This window comes from Cervus canadensis, chromosome 18 (assembly GCF_019320065.1).
Source record: "Cervus canadensis isolate Bull #8, Minnesota chromosome 18, ASM1932006v1, whole genome shotgun sequence".
In the NCBI taxonomy this organism is placed as follows: Eukaryota; Metazoa; Chordata; class Mammalia; order Artiodactyla; family Cervidae; genus Cervus; species Cervus canadensis.
Genome location: NC_057403.1, coordinates 23,333,670 through 23,357,372, shown reverse-complemented (window position 1 = coordinate 23,357,372; position 23,703 = coordinate 23,333,670). Strand labels below are relative to the sequence as shown.

Below are 23,703 nucleotides of genomic sequence, written 5' to 3'. Positions count from 1 at the left end.
GCACATGCTTTGTACTTTCTGGCACCTGGATGGTGGTCCGGATTACTTCTGCACATCCCCTGATCCCCTTCCTCCAGTGGCCTCCAATTAGACAGGTCTAACTGCTCTTAATTCCTCTCTGGAATGGGGTGATCCATGTATAAGTAAATCAACTGAAGAATGCCAAGACTTTTGGGGGAGAACCTCATTGGGATGTGCTGTTGACCCAACATCAGTGTTTGCACTGAAGTGGTGTCATCGAAGTTCTTCTAATTCACCCCTGAACCAAACCCACCTTTCCCCACAGCAGCACTACTTCTAATAACGAGGAACTGGAAACAACGTGAATTCCCTTCCCTAAAGGACTGGTTGAGTAAGCTAGGCCATTAACATGTGTGTGCACATGTGTGTGTATTGTGTTCCTCTGGCTATATGTATGCATGCACATATGTGTGTGTGTGTATACACACACGCACACAGAGACACATCTCTGGAAGGGTGATCCAAGACACTTGCAACACTGGTGGCCTCTGAGGAGGGGGCTGGGGAGCTAGGAGACTTGGGAAGAACTTTTCACTGTGAAGCCTTTGTATCTTGGCATTTTGTACCGGGTGTATGTAGTCTTTGGGGTGACCAAAAATTTCATTCAGGTTTTTCTGTGGGATGTTTATGGAAAAGCCAAATGAACTTTTTGGCCAACCCAATACTTACTCTCGAAAATGTTTCAGAGAACCAGAGGAAAAAGTAATACACCCCTGTGGGCCACAGCTGTTGGGGCTGGCTTGGGAGAATCACCGAATCAAATGGGTGGGACGCTGGAGCGGCTGGGAGGCTGAGGGGTGCGGCTCCACTCTGTCAGGCAGGCGGTGGCCCATGGCCTTCCAGAGCTGCAAGCGCTCCCTGGGGTAGGTGACGGGGCAGCGTGTACACGCAAACAACTCGAGGACACCCAAAACCACTCTCCCAGGACCCTGCCCTCCCCTTTATGAAAAGGGGCCCTGTTCCGATCTGCAGGTGAGGCAGCACAGGGCCGGGGCTGAGTGGCGAGGCGCCTGCTCACCTCCCATCGTCACGCCCAGTGCCGCCACTCGCCAGCTGTCCGTCCCCCTCCGCGCCTCTGTAAGGAGCAACAGTGCCTCGACTTACCTCACAGCAGGTAAGCTTGTCGTGCTAAGTGAGCTACACATTTTTATATCATTTTAGTTCCCATTGTGCATTAAGAAATTACCCTGCGCTCTTAAATTTAGTAACTGGAACCCTTCCAGGCAACCCTGGCAGTTGAAGAAGCTATCTATGAGGTGGAACTCAAGGAAGTCACTAGGAAGGTTTTTAAAGAAAAAAAAGAGGTGAAGAACCACATGGAAAGTGTCTCTGTGTGTGAGCGCCTCCTTGTGGCCCTGACACAAACGGGCGGCCTCTGGGATCTTGACATCACCATCCTTTGCTGTCCTTGAGGTCAGCAACCTCAACCAGCCCCACGAGGGTCTGGCCTGGACCCTCACCAGGAGAGGGGAACTATGGCTGCTCTATCACTGCCCCTCATACTGAAGGCCGGCCCCTCACACCACAGGCCCAGTGCGTGGGACTCTGCCTGACGAGCAGCAGCCACCCAGTATGACGTCGCTGACAAACTAAAAATAAGTGGATGATCATTTATGGAGACAAAAACAGGTCTGGAGACGGATGACGGTTACACAACAGTATGAATATACTTAGTGCCACTGAAGAGGACACGTAAGAACGGTTCAAATGGTCGGTGTTGTGTTGAAATGGAAAATGGAAAAAAAAAAAAAAGGATGCAGTCTAACCTCACTTTCACCTGCTCTCAGTTCTCCTCCTAACTCCCTGACCACTCCTTGGTAATCTCCTTGTCAGAGACTGTTCTCCAGGTGAGAACAGCACCCCCACTCCCCTCTGGGTCCCCTCTCTCTCTATGTTCTCCTGTAGCTGGTATCACCAGGCCCGCGGCTGCAAACATGCCTGGGCCCTGAGCATTCCCCGCAGACTGCTCACCTCTCAGTCAACCCGGTGAAACCTGAGCGCCCTCCCGCCCCACCCAGGGCTACGAAACAGCATGTTTCTCTGGATGCTCAAGTCCCCCATCCAGGCGTGATCCAGCCCCTTGTCTTTTCCCAAATTCCAACCCACCCGCAGGGAGAATCCTGCTGCCCCTCTCGAGGCACCCCAAAGTCCACCCCTGCCTCTCCTCCCCAGCCCACCACTGCCCCCTAGGCTGCCTCCCTGCCTCCATCCCACCCTCCCAACAACTTCTCCTCCTCATGGTGGCCCCAGCAACCTTCACACAAGGCAACTCAGATCACCACTTGTTTGCCTCAAACCGTCCCAAACTCAACGCTCTCGGGAAGGGGTTCAAATTCCTTAGGCCCGTCATTCACTCACTCGGGCACCAGCCATGCTGGTCTCCTCCGTGTCCCCCGGTCCCACCTCAGGGCCTGGCCTTGCCTGTTTACCCTGCCAGAGCACTCTGCTCCTGAACTTCACGTAAACCACCCTACAGGTCACCTCCTCCGAAAGGCCTTCTTACCCCAAACATCTAGAGACTCTGGTCACGGGCGCTCATCCTTCCTTCCGACTCTGAGCAGCGTGATCACTTTACTGCTTGTCTCTCTGGCTGGCGAGGTCAGCCACGCAGACAGGGACAGGTCTGTTTGGCTCATGGATGGAGCCCCAGCCCCTAGAATGGGCCTGGCAGACAGCAGGTGCCACACAGCAGTGAGCGGGTGAACAACCCAGTCCACAGGAACCCACAGCCTCACAGTGGAGCTGTGATCTGGAAAACCATTCACAGGCAGATTGGCAGAAACGGGGGAAACCTATGAAGAGGAGGGCAGATGGACAGAACCCCTGCGGGCTGCCCAGAGGAGGAGGAGGTGGCCCAAGTGGATGATGACCATGACTGTTACTCCCTTCACCCCAGAGCTGGTAGCAAAATCACGGCCTACAGGTGTGAGGGAGCTGGCCCAACTCTCCACGGGCGCCAAGCCTATCCTGTGACTCGTGTAAAAAACAATCCTGCAACTCACCCTGAAGGAGGGGAGGGAAACAGTCTGAAAGTCACAAAAATATATTAAAATAGCTGTTTTCTTCTCTCGGTGTTGGCTTCCCATCTCAGTGCCCCTTACCCGCCACCCGCCACAGACTTTTAGGGAGAAAAGAGACCCGGACGGGTGCCCTGGCCGCAGCCCGGGGTCTGGGAAGGTCCCTCCAGCCTGGGAGTGAGGGCGGCTAACAGTCTCTACTGGCTCGACGCCACCGCCGACGAGGGCGCCGCTGGGAGGCCGGAGGTGCAGGAGGGTCAGGCAGGACGCAGCGGACAGTCGGGCCTTGCCACGGGGACAGAAAACAGAAAAGAAATGAACAGAGTGAAGATCGGGAGAGAGTGGGGGAGGGCAAAGCAGTGGGGGGGTGGGCAGAGGCAGGCGGGCAAGGAAGTCACGGGTGGGGGACAGAGGCCCCTCGGGGTGCACCCACTCTGGGGGACAGGGAGGCCCCAGAACGGGGGTTTGAGGCAGCAGATGCTGCTGGGAGAGAGGAAGGGCATGGAGGGAGAAGGGTCCTTGGCACTGGGAGAGGTAAAAGGGGGAGGTCCTGCCAAGGCCACAGTCAAGAGGAGAGAACAGAGGACGGGAGAGAAGGGAAGTCCCAGAGCGGCAAGGCCGGGCCACGGCGACCCTTTTGGACTCAGAACACCCACGTGGCTCCCCGGAAAGCTCAGGCCGGCAGAACACCTGAGGGCGACTAGTCATCCGGAAGCCGGCGGGGAGGGGTGACGCGCCCTCGCTGAAGACTGACGGAGCCGGGAGTCAGGAGAGGGGCCTGCGCCCCGCCCTTGGGCTAGAAGGTCCTCCGGCCCAGTCTTTTGAATACGCTCACGGTGCCCGCGTGGTCCATCTGGGCACCCAGGCCCTCGCTGGAGCTGCTCCCCCGGGGCCCCACCAGAGTCCTCTTAATGGTGACCTTGACCTCAGCGGAGGACTTACTCTTGGTGCTGGTGACCTGGCTGTCCTGGGCCTCGGGCACAAGGGCGGGCTTGCCCAGTCTCTGGATGATGCTGACTTTGGACAGGGCCTCCGGCTTCCTCTCGGGCGCCGGGCGCGAGGAGAGGGCCAGGCGCCGCAGCGTGGGGGCGGCAGCGGCCGGCGCCGAGCTCGTCGCCTTGGCTTTGACAGGCAGTGCGGGCTGCGGGCTGGCCTTGGCGGGGGCGCGGCCCAGCTTCTTCAGGACCCCGGCGTACTGTAGGACAGAGCTGCTGCTGCTGTCGTTATCACTGTCCCAGGCCAGGTCCTCGTCTGTCTCGGGGGTGGCCCCCAGGCGGCTGAAGACTCCGGTGGGCTGTGGGGGTCACAGACAGGGCAGGTAAGCCACCGAGTCACTCAACCTGTAACCACGGAGCTGCCTCACCCATGCCTGGCCTCGTGGGGCTCGCAGTTGAGAAGCGCACCCCTCACTGACATATTCGATAGTGATGAGAGCCAGGAGAGACCCAGTCCAGGGAACGGGGGGAGCCCAGAGGAGACCCCTCCCTGCCGAAGTTAGGGGAAGGCACCCTGGGGAAGGGAAACCTAGGATGAGATCTGAGAGCTGAGTGGACGTGAGTCAAATAAGAGCAGGAGGGAGACGGGAGGTGAAAGGGAAACCTGTCTGCGAAGGTCTACAGAGGACTGACAGAGAAAAGGCGAATTTGGTCAACCACCCCACAAATAATCTCTGAGTCCCAACTCAGTATCTGGCCCTGTATTGGGCACTGCTGGTGACTCAGTGCTGACCAAGATGGGCCCTGCCCCGCTCACAGGGGGCTTACAGTCCAGCAGGGAAGACAGAGCCGGCATCGGATCTCACACAAGTAATTCTCCAGTGACGACAGGACTGTGTGCTTGGGAGGGCAGTGGAGAGCTGCGGACAGGGAAGCCTTGTCTCCTCGCTGAGTTCAGGGACGCTTTCTCTGAGGCTTCAGTGTTTAAGCAGAGTAAAGCGTGCCATCAAAGTCCCCCAGGCACGAGTAAGAATCATATTTATGGGGTACTTGCTATGTGCTCAGCTCTTTCCATGGCGGCATCTTTAAGCCAGGTGATCCTGAGCATTACAATCACGCTCACGATAAGATTTAGGAAATGAGAAAAAAGCCAGAGCGGGTGAGCCCTGGTGAGTAGGAAGGAAAGGCAGCTGGCAAACTTGACCAGCGTGAATCTTAGGTGCCATTTCAAGACGCTCACCAGGGACTTCCCTGGTGGTCCAGCAGTTAAGACTGTGCTTCCACTGCCGAGGGTGTTGGTTCGAGCCCTGGTAGGGAAAGTTCCAAGTGCCGCTCAGTGTGGCCAAAAAAAAAAAATAGATGCCAATCAGGCACCAGACAGACCCTGCCACACAGGTATACCTCATGAGTCCTCATGACCACCCTGTGAGGCAGGAACTATACAGAGGAGGAAACTGAGGTGAAATGGTCAAGGCCACGAAGCCAGACAATGGCAGAGCAGGATTCAGGCCAGGCGACGGGCTCAGGCTGCGTCTCCTAACTGCATGCCGAGCCTGGAGCCTGCGGGACTGCAAGTGGAGGCAAGAAGATCGGGCTGCGTCCTGGGCTAGTGAAAAGCCTCTGAAGGGTTTACAGTGGGCGAGGAGGGCAGAAGGGGCCTGTCCTGTGGGTTGTAGGCGCTGCTGCCTGGGGAGGCGCTGGAGGGCTTTCTCTGGAGCTGCACAGACACCAGCTAAGAGGCCGCTGCCCATCCCGACGGGACAAGGCAGCAGACAGGAGGAGACAGATGGTGCCCTCAGACTCAAGACTGCCTGGAAGGGGGGCATGAAGCCCCCGAGACAAGAGGAGGATGTACTTTGGAGGAAGATTCGAGGCCAGTTAGGGGACATGGTGGTGGGAGGGGTCCCAGGGCACTGTTCAGGGGTCCGCCAGAGCCCTGGGGCTAGAAATCGGGAGAGAGATCGGGGTAGCAGACAGACAGGAGTACAGACAAGGGCACCGGACTGTAAAGGTACATGAGACAGGGTGAGGTGCATGCAGGAAGTGCCAGGAATGACACTCAGGGAAGACAAAGCTTTGAGAGTGCCCAGGGGCTCCCCCACTTCCCACTCACTTTATTCCCCGTTGTGGTGTCTGCCTTGGTCTCAGCGCCGAGGCGGTCAAACACAGATGTCCTGTGGAGACCTGGGAGGGAAGTAAGGTCATTAGCCAACGCCTGGGGGGTGGCCCCTGCAGGCCTACGCCCAGCTGAGCACCGAGCAGACGGGCAGGGGTCATCACGGCCAGCCCAGGCCCCAGGCAGCTCTGGTCCAAGCAGGCACACGCTGGACCGAATCAGGTTTTATGCCTATGTTGTCCGCTCACACTGACCTTTACCCCCACACTTCTGGTCAATGTCAAATGTGAGAAGGATCAATTAAAATGGACATTTCTGGTCCTCACCCCTTGGTACCAATTCATGAACTATATGTGAGGGTAGAGTTCTAAAGCCCTACTGCTTCCGTCCCCTCTTTTGGGGGCCTTGGGCCTCTAAGAGAATCTGATGAATGGTAATACCCTCCGTAGATAACAGTTTGAAGAGCCATCAACAGAATGTTTACTAGGTTACAGTACAGAAGTACCATGGAAACACTGAACAGCCATTAGAAAGAATGAAGCAGATCCACATGCACTAATGTGAAAAGAGCTCAATAAAACCTTATACAACAGTACATACAGGATGAGACTGTTTGTGCTTAAAAAGAAAAAAAAAGCCAAGATGTATGTAAACACACAAACAGATGCACTTAAGTTCACAGATGCTGCTCTGGAAAGATTCACAATACGTGTGGGATACGGGAGCTGGAATTTGCATTTACTGCCTCTGCATCCACTGAATGTTTTCCCATGAGAACATGCACAATGTTCTCAAAGAACGCAGGGCTTCAGCAGGAGTAAAACTCCACCTGCCGATACAGGAGACATAAAACACGAGGGTTCAATCCCTGGGTCAGGAAGATCCCCGGAGAAGGAAATGGCAATCAGCTCCAGTATTCTTGCCTGGAAAATTTCATGGACAGAGGAGCCTGGTGGGCCACAGTCCGTGGGGTTGCAAGGAGTCAGACACAGCTGAACACAAAAGGAACGCTGTAAAGAAGAGCATCTTCATACCACCAGATAAACTCCAGCTCTGGACTGAATCTCAACCTGACCCCTCTGGCTCATCACGATGGTTCCTACTGTTTGGGGCACTGTCCTCAGCCAGGCACGGTCACTCACTTAGCAGGCAGGCCAGCACTGGGTCCGTGCCACTGTCCCCCGGGGAAGAGACGCCAGCTAAGGCACTGAGGAGCCCTGCTATGCTAACTGCAGGACAAGAGGGCAGAGGTAGATAGATCCTATCTACTACGGTCACCATTGCTATCTCCTTGGTCCAAGGCTCCCTGGATCCCCATCAGAGCCTGCTTCTGGGCCAACGCCTATAGAACGTGACCAACCCTGCAAGATGCAGCAAAAGGGAAACACAGTCTCTGCCCCTCCCCAGACAGTACCTTTCGCTGCCTGCTGCTGCTCCAGGATCTTCCGGGTCCGGGGGGTGGTGCCTTTGGGCATGTTGATAATGTACTTCCCCTCCATCTCAGCGGTGACCCGGCGCCGCTTGGTGGGAACGCTCAGGCTCTCCTCCTCTCGGCGTGCCAGGGCTGCTGGGGGAGGGGGTGGTGGTGAGCATCATCTGGGAGGGAATGTCCACTCGGGGTGGGGGGCTGGACGCCCTGCAAAGGGCACACATGTGGCCTTTAGCTCCATGTGTTCCCATGACCAGAATCCCCTCTCTTCCCAACCTCCCCCACGGTCACTGACTGAACCATCGAGAAAGTCAGGGGTCTGGGCCCAGTGGAGTTGCAGAAGGCTGTGGCTGGCCTCCTGGGCTCTCTGTGGCTCTGACCCTGCCCCAGAAGGCTCGCCTCCCAGGCCAGCCAGAATACCCTCAGATGGGAAACTGCTGGGTGGTGGACAGGCCATCAAGGTAATGGCTTCACAGGTATGATCACTTGTTAAAAATCATTCAAGCTATGTACTTACAACATGTGCATTGTGCAAAAGTAAATTATACCTCAACTTACAAAAATAAACTGAATCTCCTCCACTGTGCTGAGGGGTAGAGAACCATCCATCCCAGGACCCTCATCTTTTCACTACTTTAGGAATGAATCTTTCTTGCTCATGGCCTACAAACCGAATGAGGAGGAGGCGCTTCCAGACACATGTGGCCGAAAGGGAGCACCTGTGATGGAGGTGGACGGGGCGTGATGGGGCTGGGCGCCAGAATAGCCACACTGCCTCCCTGGGCCTTGCTTTCCACGTGGGCCAAGATCACTGGGCTGTGGGGGTGGACTCAACAAAGGCAGAAGCGCATGACGGACAGAAGGCGGGCTTGGAAGCCCAAAGGCCAGTGCCCCATTCCCAGGTCACAAGCTGAGACCTGGAAGAGCAGCGGCCAAGCATAAAAGAGTCCACGAAGGAAGAGCGCCCTGGGAGAAGGGAATGTTGGGGCCAAGGCCCCATGATGGGAAGGAGCCTGGAAGGGAACGGAGGCAGCAGGCAAGACCTGAACGCACAGGGCCCAGCAAGGGCATGTGGGAAGATGACTTTACTAATGCAACAACGGGAAGCCCTGGAGAGTTCTAGACAAGGGTGGGAAAGGATCAGATGAAAAGTTTTAAAGGATCCCTCTGGTGGCTAAGAGGAAAGATAGCTTCTTTACCTTTGACCCCAGGCATCAAGCACAGGGCCGGGCACCAGTGCGGGGCTCAGTGACCATCTGTTAAAAAAGACTGAACCACCCATAATCAACAACACTGTACTGTACACTTAAAGTTTCATGAAGTAGGTAGATCTCATGTTAAGTGTTCTCACCACAATAAAATAAAAATGACACAGACTGAACTGGCCCCTGCGTGAGGACTGCAATGGGCGCATGATGCTCACAGGCACCATCTCAAGTGCTTCCAACTGTCCGCAGAGGAGGGTAGCGCCAGCCCCCTTCGACAGACGTGGAAGGCGAGGCCCCCAGCGGGGCTGTGACCTGACCAAGTCTGAACCCTGTGGACACCCCATGGCCTACACAGCACTTTGCAGCGTCAAGGAACACATCCCCCTGATGCCGTCTGCCAACCCGCAGCGGCCTCCAGCTCCTCCCGCCCCCTGCCCGCGTCTCCTCACCGGCAGCCTTGGCACTCTTTGCTGCCATCTTGTTGGACACGGTGACAGAGATCTTGGAGGTGCTGGTGTCCGGCCGCCTGGGGGGAGTGCCAGGTGGAGAGTCTCGGTTCAGGCTGTTGGTGATCATTCGGGAGGCGGCTGGCAGGAGGAGGAAAGAGGAGAGTCCAGTGAGACGGGGTCCCGGAAAGGTGGGGCAGGATGGGGAAGGCCACCTCGGGACTGAATGGGCTGTACTGTCAAGACGGGGAAGCCTGGGGAGGGCCTGTCTTCCAGGGACTAGTCCAGCCCAAGGGGGGCCTTTCTTGCAGCCCAGACCAGATGAGTTCCAAGCAACCTTCACCCATCGGTCACCCAGCCCTGTGCTGAGTTCTTCCCTCCCCCTCCCATGCAGCCTTGCTTTCCTCCAGGACCTTCCTCCTCCAGAAAGCACACACCTTCTCGGGGTGCCTGCTCTCTGTCTGGCTGCTGTCTGGCTGGCTCACAGCTCCCCCAGTACCAATGGTACTCTGTCCATTCATTGTCCCTTCATTCATATCTCCTCTCAGACTCAGTCTCCTCAGAGAAAACTTCCCTGACCGCTCTCTCAACCGCCACCACCTGTAGCCTACACTATTCTTTTTCTTCATAGTCTGTATTACTGCTGGATGTGCGCACATGCTCAGTCACTTCAGCTGTGTCCAACTCTATGCGACGCTATGGACTGTAGCCTGCCAGGCTCCTCAGTCCATGGGACTCTCCAGGCAAGAATACTGGAGTGGGAAGCCATGTCCTCCTCCAGGGGATCTTCCCAACCCAGGGATTGAACCCGAGTCTCCTGCGACTCCTGCACTGCAGGTGGGTTCTTTACCCGCTGAGCCACCAGGGAAGCCCATTACTGCTGGACATTCAAGTACATTTATCTGTCTACTGGCAGACTCTCCCATGAGCCTGCAAGCCTCGGGAGGAGACACTGGTGTTGCTGTGTCCCCAGTGCTTCACAGGTCTTCAATAATAAATATCTACTGAAAAGGTGAACAGGGTCACCAAACCTCCCAACAACCCTAGCAGGCAGGCTCTGCTGCAAACCAGCTTTAAAGATGAGGAAACAGGGGGGACTCTGGGAGGAGGGTCACTCAGCGGGGGTCCTGGGCATGTGAGTGTGGCTCCAGTTGGGCTGGGACAAGAAAAGAGGTGACCTCCCTCTGAGGTGGGGAGCAGTCTCGGGCACCCGTCTCCTGTGGAGCAGGAGAAGGGGTGTTCCAGGTTGCAAGATGGGCTACAGAGAGCAGACTGGAGGGCCAGCTCTAGCCTGGGAAGGAGAGGGGTCGCGTCTCCAGGAGCAGCTGCTGCTAGCTTCAGGGGTGGGTTTCCTGAGCTCCTGGGGGAGCCCTGCAGGGGAGGGGGCGGGAGGGTGTCTTCATGCTACCACTGCTTGCTCAGTAGGCCTAGGAATACCCCCCACAATGGCTTTCAGACTTTCCTACTTTGTCCTACCTAACCCCCTCAAAAGTCCTCTCTTCCTGCAATGTGCTACCTCTCAAAGCCTCCTGAAATCCTCCATGATGACCCTCAACACAAGGTTATAATTTCCTATTGCTTGGTTGTTTTTAACTATAACTACAGTATACAGAAAAATACATCAAAGCTACACAGTCCGTATAACATCAATTCCCCTAAACCAGGACTTTCCTAGTGGTCCAGTGGTTAAGAATGGCTTCCACTGTAGGGGTCATGGATTTGATCCCTTGTCAGGGAACTAAGGGTGGGTGGGTGGGTGTGTGTGTGCGTGTGTGTGTAACTTAAATGAATTACTTTGCTGCATACCTGAAACTAACACAACATTGTAAATCATGTATATTTCAACAAAAAGTTTGTAAAAACCTTGGGTCAGAAGATCAGTTCCTCATTATCAATAAGTGCACAAGTATGATTTGAAGTACTAAAATGCAAAAGTGTTAAAAATAAAATAAATTTTGCAAAAGGTGACCTCTTACTCTGAAAAGAAATCAACTGCTTTGAAATAAAAAATTTTTTTTTAAATGCGTGTTTATATCAGTTTGGGGGAAGCCTGTAAAGCAGCAAAGGCTAATCAATATGTATATATGTATGTCAAATTTTTCAAGTGTCACACTGCTAAAAAATCAGAAGTATAAATACAGTTGATTCTTACCATTCAGATTCTGTATTTGTAAATTGGAAGATTTACAAATTTATTCAACCTCAAAACCAATACTTGTGGGGCTCTGTGGTCATTTATAGACAGGCACAGGGAGGCAAAAAACCTGAGTTGCCTAATGCACGTTCCCAACTCAGGTCAAAAAAGGCAATGTTCTGCCTTCCTGCCGTAGCTCTCACATAGTAAACAAATTTATTTAGTGGTACCATCTGTTTACGGTCTCCTCAGTGTTATTTTCACATCTTTATGTTTTTGTTAGTGATTCTGCTGTTTAAAATGGTCCCCAAGCCTGGTGATAAGATGCTGTGTAGTGTCCTAAGTTCAAGAAGGCTGGGATGTGCTTTATGGAAAAAATATGTGCGTTGGATAAGCTTCACTCAGGCATGAGTTTTAGTGCTGTGGGCTGTGAGTTCACTGTCAATGAATCAACAATATATATTAAAGAAGGTGTTTTAAAACAGAAACACACATAAAATAAGGTTGTACATTGGTCAGATGATGAAGATGTTGTGACCAGAAGCTTACAGGAATCTGACCCCACATTTCTCTGGGAGCAGTGACTCAGTAGTCACTGACTCAATGCTCCCAGTGGCTTTGCAGAATGGAACGACCACGAACGAAAATTGATCGCATGCACAGTCACTCACTACCCCATTTACTTTCCCTAAGAGAAGAGAGTCTCGGATGGCTTTGCTTCCACCTCTGCAAAGTCCAGGTGTGTCCCCTTCACTACAGAGTGTAGGAATGAAGGAAAGAGGCCTGAACAGACAGGACTCACCGCTTGAGGCACCTCGACGAATCTCGCCTGGGAGGGGGCTGGGACTGCAGGGCACAGACTCAGTGGCAGCTTTACACATGTCCTGTGAAGAAAACAGGTGCCTGGGGTTACCATGGGGATGGGACGTGAGGTGGAGGAAAAGGGGACCCAGATATCTGAGTAAAACTTGGGGGGATCAGAGCCTGAGCTGTTAGAGAAGAGATTTCAAAACATTTCACTCCTACTTACAAGTTTTAAGTTGTTTTAGTCACGTCTGACTCTTTGTGACCCTATGGACTGTAGCCCACCAGGGTCCTAATTTCATGGGAATTCTCCAGGCAAGAATACTGGAATGAGTTGCCATGCCCTTGTCCAGGGGATCTTCCTGACCCAGGGATTGAATCCATGTCTCTTTCGTCTCCTGCATTGGCAGGCAGGTTCTCTACCACTAGCACCACCTGGGAAGCCCAACTTATAACAAAGCACCAGACAAACCCAAACTGAGGGACATGCTACAGGACACCTGAGCAGTACTCTACAAAACTGTGACGGTCATCTAAAACTTGGGAAGATTAGGAAACTGTCCCAAATCAAAAGAGACTAAGGAGACATAAGAAGTAAACGCCATGTGGTATCCCAGAGGAGGAAAAGGACATTAGTGGAAAAACGGATGAAACCCAGATAGTCCATAGCTTAGTTAATAACAGCATGTGCATATGCCGTCACTCAGTCGTGTCTGACCCTCTGCGCCCCATGGACTGTAGCCTGCCAGGCTCCTCTGTCCTTGGAATCTTCTAGGCAAGAACACTGGAGTGGGTTGCTATTTCCTTCTCCAGGGGATATTCCTGACCCAGGGATCGAACTCACGTCTCCTTCACTGGCAGGTGGGTTCTTTGTCAACTGTACCACCCGGGAAGCCCAATAATAGCGTGGTAAAGTTTCCTTCTTAGTTTTGACAAATATTAGGGGAAGTTGAGTGAAAGAAATACAGCAACTTTGTGTACTACTGTTGCAACTTTTCTACAAATCTAAAATCAGCCTCAAATTTAAAAGTTTAAAGAAAAGAACACATTTTGCTCTGTGACCTCTGGGATAACTCAGACAGCATCCCTGGCTTGAGAAAGCCCTCGCTGCAGGGTCCTGTCCAGGATGATGGGCAGATGAAAGCCTGGCCCTGGAATGCAGAAATCCTCTAAAATTAATGAGAAAAATCCCAGTGACCGCCACATGGTAAGTGGAGCACTTGAGAGTACAGCTCTGCAGCAAGCCTCCCTCTCGGTCAAGTGGAGGAAGGAGTCAATAAGCTGGTGATGTGTGTAAAGGATGAAGACAGGGACTGGCAGGCCATGGCAAGAGCCTGGTAAGTGCTAATGATCATAGCTAAGGCAGCTCTTCACTCCAGGCCTGGCCCTTGGTGCCATTTACACTATCTGGGGGACGGCCACAGAGACCCCATTCAGAAAGGCTGAGTGAAAGGCCTGTTTCAGGGACTGGGGGAGGTGAAATCACTAGTCCAAGGTCACTGTCAACAGAAGGCCCAAGAACGGAACCACCATCTTGTGGGCCAAGTCACCAACTGTGTCCCACCTCGGAAGCTCCTGTTTTGCGGACAGGGAAGAGTCACGGTAAGAATAACTATGATGAGGAAAGGAAAAACGAGTAGTAATAATAATAATAATACAGAGAGCCCTTAACGAGGCTCTGCTGTGTACACTGTGCTAGGGCTTTATGTAATTTAATACTTACAATCCCCCGGCAAAATAGGTTTGCCTATGTGTATTCTACAAGTGGAGAAAGTAAGGTTCAGAGGGGTTAGGCAATGTGCCCCATGTCACACAGCAAGCAGTGGAACCAACCGTGGAATCCAAGCCTCCAGTCGGTTCTACCACCGCCCCTTCATCCCACCCTAAACCCAGAAACAGAGGCATCGAGCAGAGCACCCACCTGGCGGTGCACCACCTTGGCATGCTTGAGGATGGCAATGATGTCGCCCACCACAGTCACGCCCAGCTCGTTCATGATCTCCTTGTTGAGGTCCAGCAGCATGCTCTTCTGGATTCTGCAGGGAAGGGGGACAAGTGAGTCGGGGTGGGTGGGCCGGCCTGCTCTCTAACTCCCCTCCTTTCCCCAAGGTCAGCCTGTCCCCTCAACAGCCTTACCTATTATCCACAAACATCACAGCATAATTGACAGCAGGTCCTGGAGGAATGCCGGCTTCCTTAAAGAACTGGATCCACTCGGAAGTGGCTGGGGGCGTGGAGGTGTAGACAGGGCTCATTATTTACATGATTCTCCTTAGAGAACAGCAGCAGCAAAACCACAACAGCAGCAGCTCCCACAAATTAAATGCTTATCAAATGCCAGGCCCTGAGCGCTCCACGTAGATGACGGAACTAAGCCGGCCTGCCCGCTCTGTGAATTAGCAGCACTGACACCTCTACTTGGCCGATGAGGAAACTGAGGCAGGCAGAGGCTGGCCACACTGCTAACAAGCAGACTCCCCAAGCCCCTCTGCTCCTGGACTGCCCTTCTCCTCACAACTCTGCCCTGCCTGGAGCATGACCACCAGTGACCACTGTCCCCCAGGCTTGGCCAATGACTGGGGGCGGGGTGGGGGGGCAGTCGGGACTCTGGATTCTCCACCCAGGTCTCCATCAGCAGGTGCAAGCCCAGAGGGTGACAGGATCCACAGGTGGGTGGAAAGAAGGTTTGCACAGCTGGCCTCTGGGTGTCAGCAAGCATCTCCGCTACAACACACACATACACACAGGAGCAGCCCGGCCTCAGAAAGGAGGTCATAAGCACAGGCTTTGGAGTGTGGGTTTGAATCCTGGCTTGGTCATCTCCCAGAAGGACTCAGGGGAAGGCAGCGCTTGGTGCTCAGTCTCCTCTGGGGTCAGACATTCCACAAGCGTGTACTGAGCAGTTGGCACACACCGGGTCCCGCTCCAGGCACTGGGGATACTGCAGGACCCAGAGTCCCTTCCCTCAGGGCGTGGGCACTCTAGTAGCAAGAGCACTGGCGTCCTGGGTCATCGTGCAGACTAAAGGGAAAGGGCACCAAAAGGGCTCCAAATGGCACAAGGCCCAGAAGATGTCCTCCCCCACGGCAGCCGTGATGGTGACGGTGACGGTGATGACGCCACCACTGCGCATGGAGCCTAGACCAGGCAGACTCCATCCATGCAACTTCACTGTTTCCGAAGTTCTTTCTTGGCCTCTTGGGTGGCCTCTTCAAAATGATGCTGACCACTCAGGCCAGGCATCAGAGATCATTGGTTCCAAGTAAAATTTTTTTTCTCACATTTTAGTATCTCGGAAACTAGGATTTACCTCACAATTGATGGTGTGCCACAACTTAATTAGCAACATTTTTTTTTTTAAGTCTTTCTCATGGTATGTAATGGTATATCCAAAACTCCACGCTATTTTTTAAAAAGGAGAAATTTGGTGTTACTATGCCCATTTTGCTGATAAGACAACTGAGGCTCAGAGCAAGGCAACTGACACAGTCTGGATGAGACACTGCGTGGGGGGCGGTGGGGGTCTCAGGCACATCCTCTCCCGAGAAGGCCCCCGCCCACCCGGCACAGGCCAGTCTCCCCAGGCTGGCGGCAAGTGAGGCGCTCACAGCCTTCTTCTACCAGGACTTCTACCAGCCCCAAGGAAAGGACGGACTTTTTTCTTCTTTGCACAAGCACTTTCCATCTGTCAAGACATGGGGGGGCCTGGGTTCCTTTAGCCAAAAGCAGGCAGCTTTGTCTAAGTATCAAAAACTACCACATAATGGTTCCATTTATGTGAAATGTCCAGGAGTGGTAAATCTATGGCGATCTATAGGGACAGAAAATAGAAGAGCCAGCTGCCAGGGACTGGAGCGGGAGAGCAGGGGGGAGGGGAGAGTGACTGCTAATGGGTGTTTGGGAACTGGGGGGAGTGAGGAAAATATTTTGAAATTGCTTGTGGTGATGGATGCACAACTCTACAAACACAGAATTTAAAAGCCACTGGACTTCCCTGGTGGTCCAGTGGTTAAGAATCCGCCTGTCAATGCAGGGGACACCTATTCGATCCCTGGCCTGGGAAGATTCCACATGCCATGGAGCACCGAAGCCCGTGGACCACAACTACTGAGCCTGTGAACCGCAACTACTGAAGGTGTGTGCCCCGGAGCCCGTTCTCCGCAACAAGAGAGCAGCCCCCACTCGCAGCAACTGGAGAAAACCCACAAGACCCAGCACAGCCAAAAAGGGGAAAAAACAAATCAATGAGTTGTATGAGATGTGAACTGTATCACAACTAAGCTGCTATTGGGGGAAAGGAAACACCACACAGGTTGGAGGTAGCCAGCTGCCTGACGCAAAGTCCAGGAACTGTGAGAGCCCCCGCGTCCGGCCCTCATCATCACGTTGTGTCCTATGAAGGAGGAAGACCTGCTGTCAGTTAAATGGTCTCAGCACCAGCTATAAGATGCACCCCCGTTTCAGAATGTTAATACAGGCCACAATGAGTGTCTGGGACTCAAACGGGTGGCTTGCTGTTCACACCAAAAGACAGGCACTAGAATATTCCTAGCAGCGAGTCTCACAATCCAGAAAACAGTATCCACTGACAGCAGCACTGACAAAGAAATGACAATCGATCGCTCACACGGTCAATACTACGGAGCAACGGAAAGCAAGAACTACAGGGAATGCCCCGGCAGTCCAGGGGTTGAGACTTCCCCTTCCGCTGCAGGGGATGCAAGACCTACCCCTGGTCAGCCAGCTAGGTTCCCACATGCCTCCTGGCCAAAAAAAGAAAACATTAAAACAGAAGCAATATTGTAACAAATTCAATAAGAACTTTAAAAAAAAGAAAAGGCAAGAACTACAGCTACACACAGCACCAGAGATGAGGCTCCGGCATTGTGCCAAGCAACAGTAGCCAGATACCAAAGAACACAAGGCTGGCAGGATTTCCTTCACGTAAATCCAAAACCAAGTCTGTAGGAACATTTTCATTAGTGGTACAACTAAAAAGAAAGGTAAGAAGAGATGATCACAAAGAGAAGATCGTGGTAGATTCCATCTGAAGGAGGGAGGTAGTGTGACTGGGGTGGAGCCTTGAGGTGGGCAGGCAATATTCTAGTTCTCAACCTGGATGGTTAGATGCGTGGAGGCTTTTTTAAAACCTTTCTTACTGAACTATAAGGTACACTCACAAAAGTGCACACAAGTCGATAGAGTTTCATAAACCAACACACCCATGTAACCAGTACCCAGATCAAGAAGTAAAACATTTCCAACATTCTATAAGCATTCCCCTGGCCCCCCCATTCCCTAGGGAGTCACTTCTCTCTGCCTCCCAAGGGCAATCAACACCTTCTAGCAGCACAGACTGATTGTGCCTGCTTCTGCGTTCTATTACTTTATTTTGACCATGTTGTGCAGCATGTGGGAATCTTAGTTTCCTGAACAGGGATCAAACCCATGCTCCCTGAATTGAAAGTGCAGTCTTAACCACTGGACCACCAGGGAAGTCCCCTCCTGTGCTTTATGTGAATGGAATCAAAAAGGATGTACTCAGACATTTTCTTTCTAATTGCTCTCATGATCACACAAATGTGTTTTACGTACTTCTCTATATGTTCAAATGTCCAAAAATTTAAAAGCGACTGGCTAATAATCTCTGTGTTTTGGCAATCCCCAAGTACAAAGTTTAAAGAGAATGTTGATAAAGCTCATGAGAATAGTAACAGCTAACATTTGCTGAGAACTAGGCCCAAGGCTTTACACGTAATCACCTCCTTAATACTTAACGTCCCAGGATGTTACGATCTCCATTTTACAGGTGAGAAAATCAAGGCTCTGAGAGGTCATGTGGGCGACCTGCTGGACTCCAGAACCCGAGTTCTTTATGGCCATAGTACATTGTCAGGAGGCCAGGATATCAGAGAGGAGGCAGTCAGCCCTGAGCAGGCCTGGCCCTGCCTCCAGGTTCCTCAGAGCACAGCTGTTCCTGCCAGTGACCGGCCCTCCCTCCCCCACCCGGCCCCCCCCCACCAAGGTCACACCTCAAAAAGGGGGAGCGGGGAGGAGGGGGCCCTTGAGAGAAGACTCACCCATAGTCACTGAGACCATTGTCTCCCGGGCCTTCACGCTGCTCCCTGGAGCCTGAAAGAGAGGACAAGGGGAGAGCGCTCAGGAGTCGCCGCCGGCTAAGTGTCTGTCCGTCTCTTGCTGCCTGTCTGCCTGCCTGCCAGAAAAGAGTTCCTGGGCTGGGGGCTCACAGCCCAGGAATAGCCTGGACAGCTGGCAGGAAGTCAGCCTGGGGCAGAGCTGTCACTGCAGAGATCACTCCTGCCTGGGACAAGGCCCAGGGACAGCAAATGTCCACAGCTCCGTCCCCGCACACCTCCCAAGTTTCTGGCTGGAAAAGAGAGGGACAGAAAAAAGACCCTCCCTGGCCCAAGACCTTAACCATAAATACCCATTCATTCATTCGAAAACTCTCTCCTGAAAACCTACTGGGTGTGAGATACTGTTCTAGGGGCCGGGAATACAGAGGTGAACAAAAACCCGGAGCATGGCCTCTACGTGGTGACACGGTTAAGAGACAGAAAATAACAAGCAAACCAGCTGACAGTGTCGTGTGTCAGAAAGCCTTCAGTGTCATGGAGAAAACAGGAGGGCCCAGGAAGGGAGGGCTTACAATTCTAAATAGGTGGTGGGGGAAGGGCTCTATTTTTTTTTTTTTTTTTTTTTTGAGTTTCTTAAAAAAACTTTTTGGCCCCACCACGCAACATGCGAGATCTTAGTTTCCGGACCAGGGATCGAACCCATGCCCCCTGCAGTGGAAGTGCAAAGTCTTATCCACTGGACCACTAGGGAAGTCCCCAGGAGGAGCTCTCCAAAGTGACATTTACGAGACCGAAGGAGGTGGAGGAGTGAGCCATGCAGTTTTAGAGAGGAAGAGTGTTCCAGGAGAAGGTACAGCAAGTTCAGTGCCCTGAGCCAGAAGCCCATCAGGCACGACCGTGGGGCAGCCAGGAGCCCGCAGGGACCATAGAGGGAGCGAAGAGGTGAGTGACAGCAGCCAGGGACAAGGAGGCGGGGCTCCACTCAGGAGGGGCCCCAGGGCAGAAACACAAAACCAGTTTTCACTTGGGTAAGGTCAGCGGGTGCCAGAAAGACACATGACATATGAGCACCAATGGAGACCTTCTCCTGCACGTGAACGGCAGTGCTGAAACAGAACTAAAAGAAATCACCTCCTCACCTGATCTGCCACTACCTGGCTCCAGGACCCCCTGTGTCCCACACTGCCCTGCCCTGGCCATCCTCCTCTTTTCTGTCCCTGCCCTCTCCCCCTACGCCGCTCCCCTGCACTCATGCCAACCCCCAGTTCTGACTCGTGTCCCCCACCCCTCCACCACCTACAGGGTGCAGAAGGCCCACTGTCCAGCCCCTTTCAGTGGACCATCACCTACCACCTGCCCCTTCCCACCCACTATTTTGATGGTATCGCAGTGATGGTACTCTTGGGGACTTCCCTAAGTCCCCAAGATCTAGTGGGGAGCCCAAATCCCCACCTTCCAAAGCAGGGGATGTGGGCTCAATCCCTGGTCGAGGAACAAAGATCTCACGTGCTGCAGGGCAACTAAACCCAAGTGCCAGGAGCAACTAACCCGGAGCGCCACAACTAGAGAGGCCTACACAGCATAAGGAAGAGCCCGCGCAGCCAAAAAAAAAGTGGGGGAGAGGGTGCTTCCCTGGTAGCTTAGTAGTAAAGAATCCGCCTGCCAATGCAGGAGACATGGGTTTGATCCGTGATCCAGGAAGATCCCACATGCCACGGAACAACTAATGCCGTGCACTACAACTATTCAGCCTGTGCTCTGGAGCCCAGAAACCACAACTACAGGGCCCACGCGCCCTAGACCCTGTGCTCCGCAACAAGAGAAGGCACTACAACGAGAAGCCCGTGTGCCACAAGTAAAGTTGCTCATCGCAACTAGAAAAAGCCTTGTGCAGCAACAAAGACCCAGCACGGCAAAAACCCAAAATACATAAATAAATAAAATTATTTTAAAAAGTAAGGACTCTGGAACCAGACTTGCAGGGTTCAAATCTGACTCTACCACTTACTAGCTGTGTGACCTTGCCAAGCAACTTCACCAGTCGGGCCTCAGTGTCCCCATCTGTACACCAGGATGGTACACACATGACTTACCCCAGAGGACTGCTGTGGGGCTAGATTAGTTTCTATGCATAAAGCACCTAAGAGTGCCTGGTGCATGCTAAGTACTCTAGAAGTGCTGGCTCTTCTTGTCCCCCAAGCCTCCCACTCCAGCCTTCCCGCCAACACCCAAGAGCTTTGCCGGCCACCCAGTCTTCACACAGAATGTCACCTGTGCCTTGCATGCTTGCTTCGCCTGTCCTCCTAGCAAGCTCTCCATCACTCTGCATGGCTGCCACCTGCTTTGTGACGTCTTCCCAAAGCCCCCAGGGTGACGCTGTCTCCTCCACCCTCAACTAGAATGAGCAACATGACCACAGGCATCACTTGATCCCGTACTTGGCTCCTAAAATGCCCTTTCCCTTTGGGATATCACCACTGGACAAGGACAACACAACCAGCATCTCTCAAAGAGCAAGGCCTGAAGGAGGCTCCAGTAAGCCAGACAGAACAACAACACTGCACATACCAAGCACTAACTATGCACCAGGAATGGTGCCAGGTATCACGCTGACGCCTCACAACCTCCTCATGAGTGAGGACTATCATTAGCCACATTTTAATCAATGGAAAAAAAAAAACAAAACTGACTCATTGTGGTGCAGTCATTTGCCAAATGCCACATCAAGTCAGAGCTTTACTGGGATTCAAAAACAAAAACAAGTTCTCCCTGATTCCAGTGCCCATGCAGCAGCTCCTGATGAGCGTTCATGTGCCTGGCATTGCTTATGAACACACCTCAGTGCCTCGTCACCACCACCTGCGGGAGAAAGTAAAAACAATCTCTAAGTTACAGGGGACAGTGGCAGGCCTGAGGTCACACAGCAAGCAACTGAGGGGCCAGGATGTGAACCCAACTCAGTCCACTGGTCAAGGGATTACTATGAGCTGGGCACTGAGGTCTGTCTTAGCAAAGTTTCAGTTAATACTTACTAGAAGCCTTTAGGTACTGGTATCCTCCCTGGTGGCTCAGTGGTAAAGAATCTGCCTGCAATGCAGGAGACTCGGATTCGATCCCTGGGTCTGGAAGATCCTCTGGAGGAGGAAATGGCAACCCACTCTAGTATTCTTGCTTGGGAAATCCCATGGACAGAGGAGCTTGGCAGGCTACGGTCTGTGGGGTCACAAAAGAGTCAGACACAACTAAGCAACTGAACAATAGCGGCATCCTCCCCACTACAGCTGCAGAATTCCCTGCTAGACTCAATTTTCTCTCTCCACCATTAAAAACCCATCTCCCACGCTGACTTTCTGAACAGGGAAAATTATATAACATCAACAATAATAGAAAAATGACAGTTCTCAAAAACTCAAGTAATTACCATGCACCAGACTCCCTATGCTCAGCCCTTAGAAGGCCTGCCTCCAAAGCTCGATCTTACCACTTCCTAACCCTGACTCTAAGGCAAGTGGTTAAACCTTTCTGGATCGCAATTCTTTCAACTGTAAAATAAGAATGATAGGAGTTATTGTACATCAACTATACTCAAATTAAAAAAAAAAAAAGATAGGCGTATCTATTTTTAAAGTGCTTAGTGGGGTTAAGAGTTCCTAAATGCCAAGCTGTTAGAACGATGCTCAGTAGGTTTTGTATATGTGCATGAAATAAAATAAGTACATCTTCAGTGAGTCAGGAAAAGGGTAGGACAATCACTAAGCCAAGACCATCATATGCCAAGTGTGAGCTGAATACAGAGTATAACTTGACAGGATCCATGAGACCTGACAGCATGGAATCGCAAAAATAGAAGTCATTCCTTTTTCAATTCTTTCCTTTTCTATCTACAATGTAATAAACCATTCTGCTTCCACTGGAGTTCAGGCTAAATTCTCCTTTTCACAGCCAAGCAATGCTAGTTTTCCATTAGAAAAGTAATACAAATTTTCCTTCTCAAATGAACTGACTGGAGAAAAATGAATCAGTGGTTTCAAAGAAAAAGGAAAGCCTAATACTACGGGATTCAGCAAAATATGACAAATAGTAAGTGGCAGGATGTTGATTTGCCTAGCTGCAGATTCGAAGTCTTTCCTATCACGAAGGAAAAGTGAAGGAAAGCTGAAGTCTCTGAGCTTCTTCCTCTTCTCTACTTCCTTGCTAGTCTCATCTACACCGATGACTTCTGGAATCATTATATAGTTATTGTTTAGTCACTAAGTCATGTCCAACTCTCTGCGACCCCTCGGACATCAGTGCACCAGGCTTCCCTGTTCTTCACTATCTCCTGTACTTTGCTCAGATTCTTGTGCATTGAGTTGGTGATGCTATCAAACTACCTCATCTTCTGCCGCCCTCTTCTCCTTTTGCCTTCAATCTTTCCCAGCATCAGAGTCTTTTTCAATGAATTGGCTCTTCACATCAGGTGGCCAAAGTATTGGAGCTTCAGCTTTAGCATCAGTCCTTCCAATGAATATTCAGGGTTGATTTCCTTGCAGTCCAAGGGACTCTCAAGAGTTTTCTCCAGCACCACAACTGGAAGGTATCATTCTTCAGCACTCAGCCTCCTTTATGATCCAACACTCACATCCATATATATGGCTACTGAAAAAACCATAGCTTTGACTATAGGGACCTAAACACCTAATGGGTGTCTGCTATGACCAGTATTAGTATTATAGTCTGGATCTATTTATTGAGCTCCTGCTCTACACCGTCAGGCCCTATGCTGAGGACTTTACACGCGCATTTCATCAGCATGCTCACAATAACTCTATGATATGATGAAGGGATTATTAGCCTTCATCCTACAGACGAGGAAAACGAGGTTCAGATAAGGGAAGGCACAGGTCCGCTACCACAAAGTGTAGCTTAGGACTTGAATTGAAATCTGTTGGCTTCCAATTTCACGCTCCCACACCCTGATCTTCCGTATCAAACACAAACATCATCAACAATACAAACAATAATAGTAGAGCAAAGAAGTGTGCAGTGTGCCAGGCGCTGAGCTAGGGCTCCGACAAGCACGAGCTGACTTCTCACTCCAACCTATAAAGAGGATGCTATAGTCACATTCTGACCCCCATTCTACAGAGCAGGAAACTAAGATTCAGAGAAAGAAATCGCTTGTCCGGAGCCGCACGGCGGCGCCAGGACTGACTCCGGAATCCCGGGGCGCCATTCGTCTCCACCGCATCCAACCCAGATCCACCACCCCTGGCCCGCGCCTCACCTGGCCCTCTGAGCCCGCGCCCACTCGCGCCGCCCGCCCTCCCGGCGGCGCCAACTGTCAGACCCACCTCCCTCGGCCAGGCTGCCCGCCCCGGAAGCACCATTCTCGCCGCCGGAAGTCGGACTTACCCGTCCGCGGCCGCTCTAGCCCACAGGAGAGCCACCAGCGAGAGCGCAGGGGCAACCGTCACGTGACCACCCGCAGTCTCCCAGGCGCTTCCCCCGCCCGG

The 23,703-nt window shown here is 52.3% G+C and overlaps 1 protein-coding gene across 11 annotated transcripts; it reads right to left on the bottom strand.

Annotated features, from left to right (window-relative positions):
• Window positions 1-1,663: 1,663 nt before the first annotated feature.
• Window positions 1,664-23,580, bottom strand: C18H19orf47 (chromosome 18 C19orf47 homolog). Of its 11 annotated transcripts, XM_043438048.1 has the most exons (11): window positions 23,475-23,561; window positions 21,241-21,421; window positions 21,046-21,067; window positions 18,191-18,242; window positions 14,247-14,334; window positions 14,032-14,146; window positions 12,109-12,190; window positions 9,176-9,313; window positions 7,504-7,656; window positions 6,087-6,157; window positions 1,664-4,332 (listed from the first exon to the last, which is right to left on the bottom strand). In XM_043438048.1, the coding sequence occupies exons 4-11, from the start codon at window positions 18,207-18,209 to the stop codon at window positions 3,835-3,837; spliced, it is 1,164 nt and encodes a 387-aa protein (XP_043293983.1). In that variant the 5' UTR covers window positions 18,210-18,242; window positions 21,046-21,067; window positions 21,241-21,421; window positions 23,475-23,561; the 3' UTR covers window positions 1,664-3,834. The 11 variants fall into 11 exon arrangements, with proteins under 11 accessions (XP_043293983.1, XP_043293980.1, XP_043293978.1 ...); XM_043438045.1 differs by lacking the exon at window positions 21,046-21,067; XM_043438043.1 differs by lacking the exons at window positions 21,046-21,067; window positions 21,241-21,421; window positions 23,475-23,561 and adding an exon at window positions 20,480-20,603 and having other exon boundaries at window positions 1,664-3,323; window positions 3,981-4,332.
• Window positions 23,581-23,703: the final 123 nt, after the last annotated feature.

Bases quoted from the DNA above. Each gene is read 5' to 3' on its own strand.
- C18H19orf47 (XM_043438041.1), bottom strand. From the start codon at position 20,527: ATGGAGAGCTTGCTAGGAGGACAGGCGAAGCAAGCATGCAAGGCACAG. The intron at 18,243-20,479 runs GTGACATTCTGT...CCTCTCTTTCAG, and splicing joins AGCAAGCATGCAAGGCACAG to GCTCCAGGGAGCAGCGTGAA. The intron at 14,335-18,190 runs GTGAGTCTTCTC...CCACGCCCCCAG, and splicing joins AATGGTCTCAGTGACTATGG to CCACTTCCGAGTGGATCCAG.